Consider the following 17,112-nt stretch of genomic DNA (forward strand, 5'->3'; position numbering starts at 1 on the left):
TGAGTAGACTAGATGAAAATTAGATTACCTGCATCCGACTAAGATCTGAAATTGATACATCAAAGTACTGATGTCATTTTAGCCCTAACAATCCATTATGCCCTTTACATCAGACATTAGTTTCCAGGAGTTTTTTGTAACTCCAAAAAAGACAGAAAAATGCACACTACCTACCAGGCAATTCACTGTTTTTGGAAAATATATTAAACACAAATGATTCAGTTGAGCTACTGCATAAGTTACTTTAAAAGACTTTTTAAAAACAAAAAAAACATCAGCAGTTTATGACACCTGCATCAAGAATACAACTAATGAATTTGCAAATTGCTACTCAGTACACCCTGTTTTCTGAAAAAGAAAGCACTCCTCATAACATTATAGTTAGAGTCCCTCTGCTAAGGTTAGTTATTTCAGCCTCTCCTTCCCTGCCGCAATTCCTAAAGTTACAATGAAAAGACCTTGGTGACAGAAGCAATCACATCTGTTGTTCTTTAATACAATGGCACTTTTGGTTAAGATTCAAATATTTATTTTCCATAAACTTCACAGATTTGTTCCATGTTCAGTAGTCATTTTTGCTGACAAATCTCCTATATTCTCACATACGTGTAAATAAGGAAAATTTTGGCTTTCATTACCACCATAGAAGGGGCAGAACCATCAAAAGGTTTTGAGCCCATTCTGTATATGACTGCTAGCAGTGCTTTAACCTGTCTTTATGTTCTTCTAGTGCACGTAATCCGCATACAATTCAAATTACTCAGAACACCACCGCTTCAAAGCCTAACGCTCGGTCTGATTTCAGCAGGGTTCAAAACAGATCCCAAACTTTCAAGGAATTACTGCTTACAGATGTCTGTACACTGCAAAACGGCTTGTCAGGACAATGTGTACAAAAACTTGACACAAACAACTTGAATTCCACTTCATCCAGAGATTCATGAATGACTTATAACAATCAGATAGCCCTACACAAACACATGCACAAGTTTTTGTAGAGTTAAAGAACCCTACTTCATCTAACATATCGGTTCCTAACAGCAGCTATTTGCAAGACTCCCCAAAGTATTTTATCAGACATTCATCAAATACTTCTAAATATTCTCTATCAGTTTTTTTCCATTCTACTGCTAACAAGGTAAAAAGGGGGGTCCCAACTACTTATTCATGTATCATTTTAGATGTATGCACACCCCTGCGAAAGTTAAAATACAGGTAAGTTTCTCAACACATTAACACGAGGATGAGCTCACCTCTCAAGTTTCTAGAAGCTCCACAGCAACAGTGGAAATAAGTCTCATAATTGACTTAACTAGCCCTGATAGTGAGATAAAATAGGCACGTTTAACTTGCTGCCTCCTAATACAACTGCAGTTCACTGACCTATTTATTGAAGGGCTCTTTCTCATAGAGAACATAAAGCAACTGATGTTACCTGTTACTGAACACTGCATGAAATGTGAAAAACATTTTTTGTCCACTTGTAAAAACAGAAACCTAACTGAAGACGACTGCAGAAAAATTATCTGTACAGATGATGCATAGGGATAAGGCTATATAATTTTATTGGCTATGCTAAAATACTGAATTCTTAAGAGTGCTCTGAACGGTATATGGTAACTATGAAAGCTGTGCAACAATGAATTGCCAACCCTACAGACATCAGGGAAGTACCTGAGGATTTTTACATTAGTTAAGTAGCAAGGATCAAGCAGTTTAAGAACAGACTACAAAGAGACTGCTATTACAGTATTAGTTATAAATTTATAATCCAATCTCTAGATGTCACTTCTGGCCTCTAATACAGAAATCTTGTATGGACACGACTTGCAGGTTGATTTTTTTAATTACAGTTTTAGCATCTGTCACTAGATGAGGCCACCATTTGATTAGATGGTCTAGCTTTTAGAGGGCTAAATGAAACAGATTAGCCATACAAAATACCCACACAGAAATGGTAAACATTCAGTTCAACTACATTTCTGTCTTGAAATGTCTTGAAAGTTAAGAATATTTTTACATAACCATACAAAAAATTCTTTCAAAAACTAGTATTCTGTATAAGTCACAAGATACGCAGATTCTCGTTGTTTTTCTACTGTAGATTTAAAAATGTGTTCGGTAAGGGACTAACCTTCACACTTCATTCTGCTTGTAACGCTTCATGCTACAAAATTGTATTTTATCATATGGAATAAGGTTGATGAACACCAAATATTATTCAAAACCAACCAAATCTCTAGACAGAATTCTAGCTGTACATATGGACCTTAAAATTAAATGAAGCACCAGTGCCAATCCTTATGCACTGGGTGGAAAGCTGGTACCTTTAACAAACTAAAGCTCATTAAAGAACACAAGTTTTAGAAATCAGATGCAGAGGGTCAATGCATTGCAATGCACATGACAATTTAAAATATGATTCATTTTACAAGAGCTGAAGTTAGAAATGTTAGTGTCCTAAACTATTTTTTCTCATTAGACATGAGCCTGTCTGTTTGTGTAGCTCTGTATCTGGGAACAACATAAAAGCACCGGATTATTTTCTTCTTCAGTTAAACCAATACCTTTTACAACAAGGTATACATGCCTAATCAAATACAGTAATCCCCCAAATAATTTTCCTAACAAACAAAATAATTACAGTGACCAATTATTGTGATTTTTCACAAGCCATCTCCTTACCATTAGGGGAAGAGCCCCTATTTGCAAGTGATGAAGTCGAGGAGGTGCGTGGTAATGGGCCAAGTGAGGATGCAAGGGCCCTGGAGGGTAAGTAGCTGCAGTCACACCAGCTTCAATTCCGAGTTCCCTGTCACATGAATGAAAGCAGCATTACAGTAATGGTACATCTTGCCTCCTAGATACAATTCCACTGTTTTGGACAGCATAAACCACAGCAACAGTATCTTAACACTTATTTTTTAAAATATATGTAAACTTTGCTGAAAATCTTCTTAATCCTACCATAACTAAAAGCACCTTTTAAATAAGCTGTGAAGATTCAGTACGATAAATCAGCAGAGACAACTACGTATTTGTTGTGTTGACTAGTTCACACACTATGGGAACAGAAGCCATAACCCATGAACCTCTTCTCTGATGGCTCAAAAGTAATTTTTTTGAGATATTAAATACATAGCAGAACTTAAACCTAATCTTCACAAGTGGTCTGATGCAATTTTAAGCAAGCTAAAACATACATAAGAGATAATAAATAAAGTCTGGATTTGATTTATAAGCTTATTTTATAAACAACAAATACAGGAATTGTCTTCAGCAATATTTTACTTGCCTATTTTAAAAAATCAGTTCTTGAAATAACTACCTACTGTCAGTGATCCTCAACTCCTTTCAAAAATCAATGGATAAAAATTAGAAATATGCTTTATACATGGAGTGCTAAAAGCAACATTTCAAAGCCAAATCAAGATATACCAATTTTAAATTACAGGTGCACACAGCATTTTTTTTTTAAAAACAGCCTGCATTATCAGCGCATCTTATGGTCCTTTGTACTGAGTCTCAAAGAACTAAAATAGTTATCTGATTACTAACCAGGCAGACCTCTCTGGAGCTTGTCGAGGATGGGAAGACATTGTCTGAGGCACGTGAATGTGATGCCCATGACCGTAATTTGGGTGCATTCTGTGAGGATGCGGAGGAGGCCTCTCATGAGCACGTCTAAAAATAAAACAACAGTTAATTCCACACACTTATTAGGGTGGAGAAAATAAAATTCATTATCAATGTCACAGGCTGAATTACTGGAACAAGTTAAAATTAAAAAGAAAATTTCCCCATGCTGTTTTAATTCCAACTTATGTCTAAAGCTAGAATTTCATACTCAAACATGAAACTGACCATATAGTTGCCTTTATAGCAATATACTGAGATATACTGCAAACACCGTCAGCTACCGCGATCTGGTCTTCACCTGACAGACACAATCAAGGGACTGACACTGTTTAATCCTAATCTCAAACTGCAAAACAGGAGAGCAATGAAAGTGCACATAATGGTCATGTCACGATTAAGGATGTAGTCTGTAGCATTGCCATGAATGATTCTGGAAATAAACTATTTCCAGTGAAATTATACCATCAGAAATTATTAGGGAAAAACAAACACACTAATTGGAGGTAATTTGCCTTGAAACATGTTTGCATCATAGCTCAAGTAATAAGAGAACAGTTTCTTCCATTCCAGCTGGTACAGAACAACTACAGTTTTTGACAAAATCTTCACAAAAACCTGCTGGCTGATTTCTGCTACTTTACCATCGTCCACTTACCAAAAAAAGTTAGTGTTTTTATTTCCGTTGCATTCAAAGCAGAATTATTTTATTATTATTATTATTCAGCCTAGAGACTTGGATTTTGCTAAGAGTAGGAAACTCCCTTCACATTCAGTCCCACCTTAAACTTCCAGGCAGAGCAGATTAGTACACTTTGTAATCTACGTACATCTAAAAAAAATAGGAAATTACTTATGGCATACTAGTCTAACCACTGCAAATTGATGCTTCTCCAGAGAAATATGTTGAGCTTGTATAAATTATGTTACAAGTGTTAGTTTCCTGCAATGTTACGTACCAACATGGACACAATTATCACAGCAGAACCTATTCCTAGTCTCACCTCTGTTCAGTTCATTAACTATGGGAAAAATCTGGAACAACATACTTTAAAAGAGATCTTAAACATAAATACTGTATGGTATACAAAAGCAATGCACCATCATATGCTGCCTTCTGCACATTTTGTTGCCAATCCCAAGATCCAAAAGATATAGTTGTTGTACCCAGTGTTTGAGACATTACAGTGAGGATACTAACCACTCTACTTACAATTTTGAAAGAGTGTCACTAGAAGGTATACAAGCTGGAAGACTATCCCATATGCTATTTCTAGAAATGAAGGATGAAACAACATCCTAAGCACTCTTGAGATGTTGAGACAAGGAACTGAAAGAATCAGAATTCTGCTATCACAAAGTTTCCAGAACAAGTAAGATCACTATCACTCCTGTTTTTGCTTGAAATTCAGGCTCTCACTTGAGCTGGCTTGAGCGTTCCAAAATTGATTTTTGTATATGACTCCATAATCACAGGCATACACAACCAGTACCCTTGTGCACTGAAGTCAGGGTGTTTAGAGGTTATACCATTTGCGTAACAGATAAAGAACAGGTCCAGGTTCAAATAGATCAAAATTGTCATGACTGAGAAAGCAAAGAAATATATGACTTCCCTAAAGAAAAACACAGATCTGTCATGTATCACTGTCAGCAGAGTTAATACCTATAGGGTTCTTCTGTGGTTGTTTTGTTTAAGTATCTGAAAACTGCTTAAGAAGTTGTGGTTAAAGCAAATTTTTGTTTCAGCATTAACATTTAAATCTGTTTTATATTAGGTACCAGTAGAATTTATATAAAAATGTTATGAGAAACAACTAGAGAGTTCTTGCTTGAAATGCTCTTAAATATCTAAAAGCATTATCTCCAAAACAAAATAGCTTCAGTTATGTTATGATTGAATTCCAAGACAATACTGACCTGATTTCTCTTGATACTAGTGTCACAGGTCTAGTTTAGCAACAGCAGTATCTCTTAAACGTTATCACCAAAGCTACATCTCAACATTGGTCACATTCTTATAGGCATTATTCAGTCTCTTTCTTCTCTGCTGAAGACCAAGGTGTAGTAAAGCTAGGCAGGTATCTAAGATTAAATCTTCATTATGCCTGGTAAGCCATCTCTTGTGAGAAGTCCATCTTATCTTAAAGCATTAGTTACGTAAGAAGGATCTTAATAGTATCAGCAACGCAAAAGACATTTTTAAGAAACATTTGGAAGGAGCTTATGATGTACTTTTTAGGCTGTCCAGCCTGAAAAGGAATTCCTGCCTGTTATCTAAAGGATAACTAATGGGCAAGAGAAACATAAGCTTCACTTCTCTTCCATAACCCGTTCACTGTACTTCTTGCCTCACCTGGACACAACAATGAATGTAGTAACAAGAACAGGTTCAGTCTTAATGCTCACTCAACTGCTACAGTATGTAAAGACACTTCCTACCATGGTTTAATGCTAACAGTTCCTAACCATGCAATTACAATTTGAGATCCACATGCAACATTTTACAAACCTGAGGGAAACGAATTATATGTTTAGATAATGTTCTGAGTACATTTGTGACATACGTTGGATGTTGCATCATTCTTCTTCTCTGGACCTCCATCCTCTGGATGACTTCATGAGGATGTAGCCTCTGTGCTGGAGGTGCTGTTGCAGGGATGTGATGGGAGATAGGCTGATGTGCTGCCGGAAGATGCTGTGGAATCGGAGCAGCTGCACTGGCTAAAGGATGAGTTGGTGGTGGAGGTGGAACAGGATGAGAAGATGCATGAGAGGAGATTGAAGGATGGAAGGGATGCACTGGATGAGGAATAACATAATCTACTTGAGGTGGAGGTTGTGGCTGTGGAGGAGGATTTCCATGAGAGTGGGGACATGCAGAAGCTTGATGGTGAAGCGGTCTGGTCAAAGAAGCATCTGCAATGAAAACAGATACTTTTAATCTTGTCAGTAGTAGTTTCTGGATGAAATTTATAAAAACCAGTATCTTCACACAGGTGCTTCAATGTTATTATACCAATATAGACAGTGGCAACATGGGAATTTGTGTATATTCAGCTTCTCAATAAAGTGATTCCAGTGATATATCCCACAAGCCCACATTTCCTGCAGCCACTACTCTTCTTTCTCAGGTTGGTAAAAAGTACATATCTGTGATGCATGTTGAAAAGGATATACGTGAGAAGTTTTACTTGGTTATTTTTAAATACTCTTTTTCCCCTCAAGTCCACTATTCTGTAGACATAATAAAAGAAATAACACAAACAAGTTAGTTGATTCTGAGCCTGCTAAAGCAGAACTCATTGCAGATATATGGAAGGGGAAGATAGAAGGAAAAAAATGAAAAGGTGTTACTAAAAACAAAGAAGATAAAGATATTTTCATAGTAAATACTTTTTTTGAAGTTTGAATATTAAGAGCTGCCACTCAAAAATGAGTTCTTCCAAAAGAAAATATTTTAACTTCCCCTTGGTTATGTGTAATTCCTCTACATAAACTTCACCATTTAAATACATTTCTTAGCATGCATTTTTCTAGGCCTTTTTTACGATCAAAGTAAGCAGACAGTAGAAGTTTTCATATGTTGTCAGGGAAGCTGTTTTCTTGTTTGTCATCCTTCCCTCCTCCTCCCCCAACACAAGAGATATCCAGAACTTATCAGTACTTACAGGGAGAATGCATATAATGCCGGCAGGAAGAAAGTGATGCCTGAGGAGGAGGTTGGGGCTGGGGCTGTGCAACCATACTTGATCCATATCCTTCTATGGTTATTGATTGGCTTGGGCCAGCACCAGCCTGATGCCCATAAATTGCAGTTCGAGATGAAGAACCAGGACAGCAGGGGTCAAAAGCAGACGTTCCATGAAAAGCACCACTTCCATGACTTCTTATGCCATTGCTGCTTAAGTCTACTGGCAATGCCTGCTGCATAAACAAACCACCTTTTTTTCAAAAAAATTCTTCAGACATTGAAAACAAAGTCACCCTCAAACATAATATGCTAAAAAATAAGAATAAATACTATATGGGATCCAGGTTTTTAAGTTTTAAGGCTTGGTTCTGGAACATTCCTTAGATACGATTAACATCTCTTATTCCTAAATTCTTGAATCTGATGAAAGAGACCAAAGTAACTATACCGTACCATGTAAAAAAACACATGCAACTATGATGGATAAATCATCAAGTATGTGGAAGCTGCACACCTTGAATTATTTGCAGGCAAACTTTAGCATTTTCAGTTGTGTCTACTGTATTACACTTAAAACATATACCAGATTGTGCAAACTTAACTTACAGCATGTAGAACTATCAGTATTGTTCTTAGATTTTTAACAGTATTGTTTTAGATCTGTGATTTTTAGTTACAAGTCCTAAAAGCAGTGACTTTAGAAAAGCAACTTTCCTTTTTATAAACTGAACATTAATTTTTCTTCCCTTAAAGCAGCTCAGTTATGCACAGAACTATGATCTGCAAAGTGTATACCAAGATATTTACGTTTGTTTTGACCAAATATCAACATAAAATAGTCTTATAGTCATCAAGATAATGTCAGCTGTCAACGATTATTTGTCAGGTTATGACTTTTCTTATAATACATGGACACAAAAATGCAAGCTAACTCAAATTTTCCATTTAGTTTTTTATCGTGTCTGCTACAGAACATGAAAATAATCCACAATTCAGCATTCTATTCTATCCTTCCATACCTATAACACAACTTGAAATCACAAAGGAATAGTTACAAAAATTAAACATGCCTGGTCATGGTAACTGGTGCCAGAACTGCTGCTTGCTCCACAAGGGGCAGGCACTGGAGGAGGCCTTTCAACAGGGCAGCTGGAGTCACTGAATGAAGGAGACAGTGGAACAGCTGGGTGAGGGTTGTGGTGGTGGTGGTGGTGAAAGTGGTGGCCATGCTGCTGAAAGCAGCTTGTATGCGGATGCCCCAATGCATGATGATTCTGTGAAGATCCTCCACATGGAGAATGCTGAGGGCAGCAAGATGGTAACCGTGGCATGGCCGGAGGGCCAGTTTCCAGTGTCGTATTAGATGCAGTTCTTCTTGTATCATCTTTAAATTAAGGAAGTTAACATTAAAGCAGAAGAAATTAGTAAAGCCAAACACCATAAAGCAGAGTCTGAAATTTAAAAAACAGTAATTCATGATTAACTAACTGATCAGAAAACAGATCTAGACTACAACCAAAACTGGATAAAAAAGGATTTAGCCATGCCTGCCAAATGAAGCAAAAAATGAATGGTTTCAGTAGATGTACACATGAAAACCACTAGTGGAACTAAACTGAGACTTGCTTTATTATTCCAGTAGTTTAATACACATTATCAGCAGGGAAAGGAGGAAAGACTGTCCCTGTGGCTAATATGCCCAGACCTGTTTTGATCCAGTATCCTCAAATTCCTTTGTCAGTGTGGTCAGCTCAGGTTTTTTTTGTACATCACCTGACTTGCAGTAAGTGAAAGCGCACCCACATCTCAGAGATGTTGCAAGTGTTACCCATACTTACAGCTCTCTTATAGGTCTGTATCTATATAGAACTGTATAGCCATGCTTCCAGTGAAGCAATCTACAGGTTCACATCCTTCACTTCCTTATACCACACACACAAAAAACCCTACAACACTGTGATGGAGGACTCCACTCCCAGCGAACTATATTGTGCCTCCTCAGAAGTTAAGGGTATGGTTATTGATTAGATATAATTGAACCTTCCCAGTAAGTGAGCACAGAATGCTCCTGCACAACCTCATTCATCTTTGGGAGAAAATTGATCACCTTTTTCAGATTCCTTTCCTCTCAACTTTACACAGTCAATCTAACCAATCTCAACTTATTATTGCTATCTTCAGTCCTAAAAGATCACAAGCTACTTAAGCTAGAGAAAGCTGATTAACCTCCTCTACCTCCTTTGTACTGGCAGGCAATACAACAGTTTAGAAAGCTCTCATATTCTGTACCTCCAGCTGAAGAACCAGCAATGCTGCTATTCGGAAGACTAGAAGTTGTCTCTGGTGCTGCAGAGGGCTGGCTGTTGGAGACGTTTGGAGCTGCATCAGAGGCCTGCTCTGAGGTAGACGTACTAGAACTGTTACTGGAAGCAGAACTCACAACCTGGGGCTCCACCCTAGCCGATGTGGTTGGCACAACTGTCGGCTCTAGCAGGGGAAGAAAAAAGTTTCCATGTTCTTCAAGATTTAAAAGCTTTCCGTTTTTCCTTTTTTAAGAAAATTGCTGGTTTTGCACATTTTTAATTAGTCTACAATAAATTCTTGATGCTGGTCTTGCCAGATACTGAGAAAGTTCAAACACAAAAATCTGATGAGTATAAAATACAAAAGTTGTTTCAATTGTATGTGGAAAAAGTCATATTTTTAAAACTAACTCAGACTTTATAAATACAAAATCACTTCCCTAAACAAATCAGCCATATCAAGTTTTATTTACTAAATGCATTACTTTCGTACTTTATGATGAAAACAGTTGCTAACGTATTTGCTGAAGTTTTCTATAAATTCAAAGGCAAAGTATTCTAAGGTTAAGTATTACCCTTACCATCTTTTAATGCCTACAAAGCACAAGAAAATTTTTAGATAACTAACCAACATCACAGTTAACATCTAAACTAGATGAGCTACTTTACTTCACAGGCTTCAGCTATTCTAGACGTACATTTTTAAAGGCCACCACGAGATAAACTTGGTTTCTAGTCTCAGTAGACGTTGAGACTAACCAGATTCATTAATCAGTATTTGAGACGTCAAGTTCATTTTGCGGATTATAAAGGGAGGGGGTGGTGTGGTGTGTGTGTGTTTCACTGGACCTAGAGAAAATATACCACGCTTGATAGATTTTGTTCTCTACTACACAACTGTGAACAGGTTAAGTTTTAGTTTTAAAAGGATAAGTGATGACATGGTTCAAATTCAGTTTTAAAAAGTCTGCTTTTGACTACATTTGAAACTTCTCTCTAACTACTGACAAGGCAATGACATGACTAGGAATACAAGATACCATAAAAGGTAAGATCAGAAACAGATCAGCTTTTTTTAGTAAAAAAAAAAGTCTGCATGGATATAATAAAAAAGCATTAAGATACTTCAAATACTTCTCCTGCACAAAGTCTTGAAGTAAAATTTGACTTTTTTTCAAGATTTCTCTCCAAATCTAATAGGCATATCAGCAACTCAGCAAGAAAGGGAATAATAAATAAATGTCGCGTTCTGATACATTGATTTTAATTAAAGAAAATATTTTTGGGAAGTACATTTGAATTCAGGCAAAAAAACAACCATGGAACAGGACACAGAGCCTAAGACTGGTATGTGTGAGAAACAAAGTTGTGTTTTTGCAGTAGAGAATTACTTTTCTATATTCCAAGGTAGTTGTGTAGTCATAATAAGGAGAAATGCTAAGTAGATAAGTGGACAGTTGAAGGCCTCACTGTTCCAAAATAAGGTAAAAGCTTGAGAAAAACAGGATGAGCAGTGTGAGAACAGTAAAACAAAGATCACAAGTTCTCAAAACATAAGAAAGGAGAAATTAAAGGGTTGATAAAAAGAAAAATTGTACATATATGGTATGGAGGAGCGTTGAGTAGCTTGTGAACCTGTAGTACTCAGCCAATGAAGAAACAGGGGAGGTGATCAGGCATCGGGTAATAGGGAATAAAAGGTTATGATTTGTTTACTAAAATGCACTCCTGATTGACAGGACTCCCAGCATTGCAATCGCAAATAAAATAGCTTCACAGAAGATCCTGTCTGAAGAAAATTGAGATTTTTCTCACAGTATGTGAATACATAGTACATTAGACTGGATGCTAATGCATTCTAAAAGCAATCCTGCAGTCACGCAACTTATTCTATTAGCCTCAATCATCCTACTAGCCTGTTACTGTTTTGATTTGTTATCAATAATGCAAGCAGTTCTGTTCCCTCTCCACCTCCCCCCACCCCCCCAAAAAAACACAAAACCAGTAACAGCCAGTAGGCTTGGTCAGTCTCAAAATGCTAGCTAAGAAAAACTTATTTTTAAATACCCTTCCCAGGTGTTAATTCACAAAGGTAAGTGGGAAGATGACCCTTTTACACTCATGTCATTAGCAAAGTTTTAATACTGGTATCTTTGAAGACATCCATAAAGTTATGAATAAGTACATAGTTGCCTTGTAACAGTTTCAATTCAGAATGTCTCTATTTTTACAATAGTTCGTATGTGAAACATGTAAGTTACATCAATAAATGCCATTTCCTCTCCAATGATAGAACTGTTGGGATATTTCATAGTAAAACTATAAAGCAAAAAAAAAAGCTGTAAATCAACCTATCTTCTTCCTTTAAAACCATCAACAAACCAAAAAATTCCAAACCATCCAAATCACCCCAAAAATCAGGACATCTTAAAGAATAATACACTAACTTTCATACAGAGATGGAACTATAATAGTGCAAAACTTCTGTTAAACTTTAACAGTAGTGTGCACCCAAAAAAAATCTTCAAAGTGACTACCAGCAACACCAACAAAAACACATATGAGTTTAAGACTTTCCTCTGGCAACATCCAACAATAATTGGAAATCATTCTTATGATTTTCAGCAGAAATAAGTTTGAGTGCCAGTATGTTTTAACGTGAAGAGGCAATGAAAGGTCACAGTTTCAGAAACCTAGCATGCTTTACTAGTATTTTTTTGTTGTTGTTTTATTCATTTTTACTCCAAAGCACTACCATGAGATTTTCCTTTTATAATGTTGTACTGAAATTAACATACAGGTTTAAAACAGTAGTTCCAACTTGGTCTGTAATTCCTGCCTGGTGACTCATCTTTCAGACTCACACTCAAGTCAGCTTTAAGAAAAGTGGTGGATCCACTGAAATATCTAAACTTTTAATTTTAAAAATAAAGCTGCAAGAAGATTTTCTGACACACTACCAGACTTTTTCACAAAACAGTATGCTAGAGTTAATACAATTAATGCAGCTCACCTTAAAGGAAGAAACTTCTCAGACCAGTATGACTTACCATCCTCATCCACCGTAAGGTCCACGACTTCTGCTGCGTTCTGCCTGAGTGGCTGTATGACTGTGGAAATCCTGCTGCGGTTCCGCTGCTCTTGAGGCCGTGCAGCATGAGAACTAGAGCTTTGTCCCCAGTGGGATCTTGAGTGCCCGAGCGTTGAACGAGACCTTAAAAAAGGTATTAGCTTAACTACTGACCTAAATCTTGCCTTTTTTTTCCCCACCTCACTGTTTGGGAGGCTGCTGTTTTATTTTTCAATAATAGAATAGAATTTTGTTATGCTGAAATACACATCTAGTGAATATGGAGCGGCAGGGCATTTAAGTATTATTGCAGCCTTTAACAGATGACGTAACAGCACGTACCTAACAGGTAGAATTTAGACTCTAATATTTGTTTCTATGAAATAAACACAGGTAATTTATGTTTTAAAAAAACACTGTGAAACCCTATCAGTCATGCACCAATTACATCAATACTATGTTTTAACTTTGTTGTAGAACATGAGTCTCTGAATCCTACGCTATTCCTATGCAGTCTGAAACAGCAGATCTATCAATAATGAAAGAAGCATAAAGATTAGAAAAATTCATAAATATTAAGTTTTTCTGAGTGTTAATTTGCGATGAAGTGTTTTCAGAGGATAATTTCTAAACTTTAATGTTAAAGTTCAGAGATTGCTTTGGACATTTACCTCCTAAACATTTCCCTCACTTCCATCTAGGAATGAGCACAGCTTTGTATAACACTTAATGAAGCTTGAGCGAAACGTAGCTGAGGAAAGGAAATCATAAGCCTGTACCATACCTAAGGAAATGGATGGGTTTGTTTCTGTAATATAACAGCACCCATTCTATTCAGTAGTAGAGAGCATCAGAAATAGTATTTTAATTTTTGCTATTCTGATTTTTTTTTATTTCCACCAAAAATACATTTTTACAATTTAAAACAGGCAAAAGCCTGTACACAAATTACATGACAATAAAGGAAACCATTTATTTTGCTCTGAACAGTATTTGGAGTTTGGTAAATAATTTTCATAATGTTCACTTCACTTACAGCATTTACATTTTTATCCTGAACTACCATTAAGACTTCCAATAGCTGCCTTTGTTCCTTAAATTGTTCTTTGGCAAAACTAATATTCTTGAGCCACAGGAAAATCTGCGTAGTAATTAACGTTCGAAGTATAAAAGACTAGTGTGGAAGGGACATTTCCTGACATTTTGGTATCAAAATTTGAATTTAAGACTCTTCCTTGCCATAGCAAGCTTCCTGGAATTGTTTTTGTACCGTATTTTTTATTCACACAGAATCATATTTTCCAATACAAAACAAAACTATTTCTTATCTTCTCATGAAATTTTTGGAGTAAAATCTTTTCTCAACTCTTGAGGGAAAGTATATAAAAGGCTCAACAGCAAAAAAACTATTTGCCCATCCCACTATTAACTTAATAATAAAATTAATTTAAGAAGTCTGCATGTTAGAAGGTCTAACAAACTGAATGGATCAAAATTTAAATACACCAGAAAACACCCTGGGTTCAGCCTCTTCCTCAGTGAAGTTAAAGACACCATTGACATCAATAAAAATGAGAGTGGTGTTGCTGTTGGTTTTCTTGACAGTACCACTGCAGAAGGTAAGGTAGAAAGTAGTAATTTTTTTGCATGTAATCTTCTTTTATAGCTACTACAGCAAACATTTCCTATTAATGATGAGAAGAGGAAACCTGAGTTTTAAAACGCATTTTATACATCTTTAATCAGGTTTCAACCGATGTTCTGCAAGCAGTTTCATATAGCCTCATTTTTAACACCCCCTAGAGCTTCACATGAAGTTTTAAGAGGCTAAAACAAACTTGATCCAGCTCTAGCTCAAGTCTTTGCAAAAATATTTAAGTTTTACAATTGTTCTCAACAACACATTCATATGGATAAATTAACTATTTCTGGAAACATATTTCTAACCATCTCAAGAGAAAGCGTCTGTTGATTCTGCAGCTTTTGCTTTCTTACTGAAAAACTATTCTACATCTTTAAAAATGAAGAAACAAAGAAACACGTTGTTGAATAAATGCGTTTTTAAGATGTTGATTTCTCTCACCTCTCCATTTTCTCCCTGCTACAAAATACGTAACCCAAATAAGTACATCTTGTGTGTGCCAGTTTAAAAAAATACCAAGGAGCTTGTTTGAAGCACACATGAAATCCCTCCTCATTATGTACGCACCTGACTAATCCATGAAATTGTTTTGCTAGGTAATGCCATTTATTCCAATGAAGTGATGTCTGTAGGAAAATCTATCTTTTTTAAATTTAAAATTACATTAATGAAAGCACAATCTGCTGAGAAACACATGGGATGTTTGTATATTTTACTATTTTTCCTTTGTCATTTTATAAAAAGTTGATGGCCATTCTTCATATTCCACAGTTTCGTCCTCATGTTCACAAACAAACAAGTATATTTAATTGGCAGTCATCTCCAACAGTCCCACGCACATGACAGTTTCAAGTCTTCCACTTCAAGAAACTCCTCTATTAGATTTTACAGAACTTGACAGATATGGAATAAAATTTCCATAGGGGCATGGAAGAACAGGAAAGCATGAGGCATCGGCTTCAAAGAAAGACACTTTCAGAGCAAGCTTGTTCTCTCTAGGATCACACTACGCAGCTTTGCTTCCCTAAAGTTCTCTCTCAGTCACGCTACCCACAATCACCTCACCAAATCCCTATCAGTTGTATTTTCAAGCTTTAGCAAAGCTGTGGGGTTTGACTTTTGTTTTGGAATCACAAATGCATACTAGGCCTGGTAGCACAGAATTTCTGTAACATTACCTTATGGACTTTTAATGATACAGACCCTTGTGACAAACACTGAGTCAAGCAAAATTTTACTAATACAAAGAGACACGAGTCTCACTCACCTGTAGCTCTCACCAACTGTGACGATCTCCACTTCACTATCTGTTGAGGTAACATTTATTTCTTCATTAGCAGTGACCTGGGGAGTGGAGGATGCTTCAATCACAACAACATCTTCATCAATACTCCCTAATGAGGAAAGAGGAAGAAGAAAGTTCACATACTTAATTTTAAAAGCTGTCATTTATGAGACTTTTTCCCCTTGACTTAAGATGTAGGTACAGAATTTCATAGTTTATGTCAAAACTCTAGGTGCAACTGTCAAACACACAACCTAATTATGAGAGGTAGCAACTCTGCTTTAAATATTGAAGTGTAGAAGGAAGGTGACAAAGGGGGGGGAGCTACAGATGTGCAAGTTTACATTCTACTGTGTATTGGAAGTGATTCTGGTGAATTTTATCAGCTGTAACACCAATGAAATTCAGTCATTTAATATGAAAACAAAAGCTTTGAAACTAGCAAAGCAGGAGTGGTTTATTATTATTTAATAGCTTTATTTTTTTCATATGTTCATATGTATTCAAACCTAACCTTAAGGCTAGACAATAGCAACAGGAAAAGTGATGTACCAACTAAGAAATGTTATCCATTTCCAAAACAAATTGAAGACCACAAACGCATTGATGCTTATAACATCTTTAAGTCTATACTTTCAGTGGCATTCACAATCATATACTAGACTGGTAAAGTTAAAAATGGAACTATTAGTGGTAAAAATAAACAACCAAATACCTCACAAAATCAACTCAGAGACAAAAATAATTCCTGCTTTAGGAAGAGTGGTTAATGTTCCAGTCTAACACCCATACATATGGAAACCCTTCTCTGTAGCTAAAATAGTGGCAATGACAAGTTTGAATACCTAGAATACTTAAATTGAGCTATAAATTTATTCACTGTTCCAATGCCACTGAGCATAAAGGAATTTATTTAATAAATGAGCTATCTAGCTTAGAAACAACAAAGCCTACCATTTTAAGATCTGAGAATTTCTTTAAGAAAAGTGCTTGAAGAATTTGGCCTCACTCTAGTCAATAATTCCGTCCTGTATGGACTGTTCTACCCCATGACAAGGTGTATGCTCCTTTCTTCATTCATTCACAGCACGCAACAGCTCCCTGGTCTAGAGGGACGCCCTACTGTAGCAAAGATCCACAAGAGCTCTGCAACTTCTTAGCCGTGCCGTTATAAGTGAAGCAGCAAAGACTAACGAATTTCAGGGGTGGGGGGTGGGCCACCCTCCCTCTTATTCCCCCCAAGCACCAGCATTTTTATGTTTTGAAAAACCAACAGCTTTCCTTTGTTTCTGGTCACACTAATCCCAGAGAGACTGGTGCCTGACGATGGAAACAGCCATACTTCCAAATCCTGTTATTCACCAAAATGTCATGAGCACAAGTAGTGTGTGACAAAATTAAGTCACGAAACTCTTGAAAATTTTGGCAGAAACCGAGCACATTATTACAACGTCTCAAAAACAAAGACGCTAAAACTGAAAA

At 36.5% G+C, this 17,112-nt stretch overlaps 1 protein-coding gene across 8 annotated transcripts in view; it reads right to left on the reverse strand.

Annotated features, from left to right (window-relative positions):
- Positions 1 to 17,112, reverse strand: part of RNF111 (ring finger protein 111) — a 53,213-nt gene that overhangs the window by 9,556 nt on the left and 26,545 nt on the right. For 6 of the 8 annotated variants that reach the window (XM_083851105.1, XM_083851110.1, XM_083851109.1 and 3 more), the window contains 8 exons: positions 15,613 to 15,739; positions 12,684 to 12,847; positions 9,620 to 9,817; positions 8,401 to 8,714; positions 7,308 to 7,563; positions 6,204 to 6,555; positions 3,559 to 3,684; positions 2,686 to 2,812 (listed from right to left, as the gene is read on the reverse strand). In XM_083851105.1, coding sequence (XP_083707231.1) covers positions 2,686 to 2,812; positions 3,559 to 3,684; positions 6,204 to 6,555; positions 7,308 to 7,563; positions 8,401 to 8,714; positions 9,620 to 9,817; positions 12,684 to 12,847; positions 15,613 to 15,739 — 1,664 coding nt within the window. The remainder of the gene's footprint in view (positions 1 to 2,685; positions 2,813 to 3,558; positions 3,685 to 6,203; positions 6,556 to 7,307; positions 7,564 to 8,400; positions 8,715 to 9,619; positions 9,818 to 12,683; positions 12,848 to 15,612; positions 15,740 to 17,112) is intronic. The other 2 variants (XM_083851108.1, XM_083851103.1) reach the window with 1 other exon arrangement.

Source organism: Anser anser (genome assembly GCF_964211835.1).
Source record: "Anser anser genome assembly, chromosome: 10".
In the NCBI taxonomy this organism is placed as follows: domain Eukaryota; kingdom Metazoa; phylum Chordata; class Aves; order Anseriformes; family Anatidae; genus Anser; species Anser anser.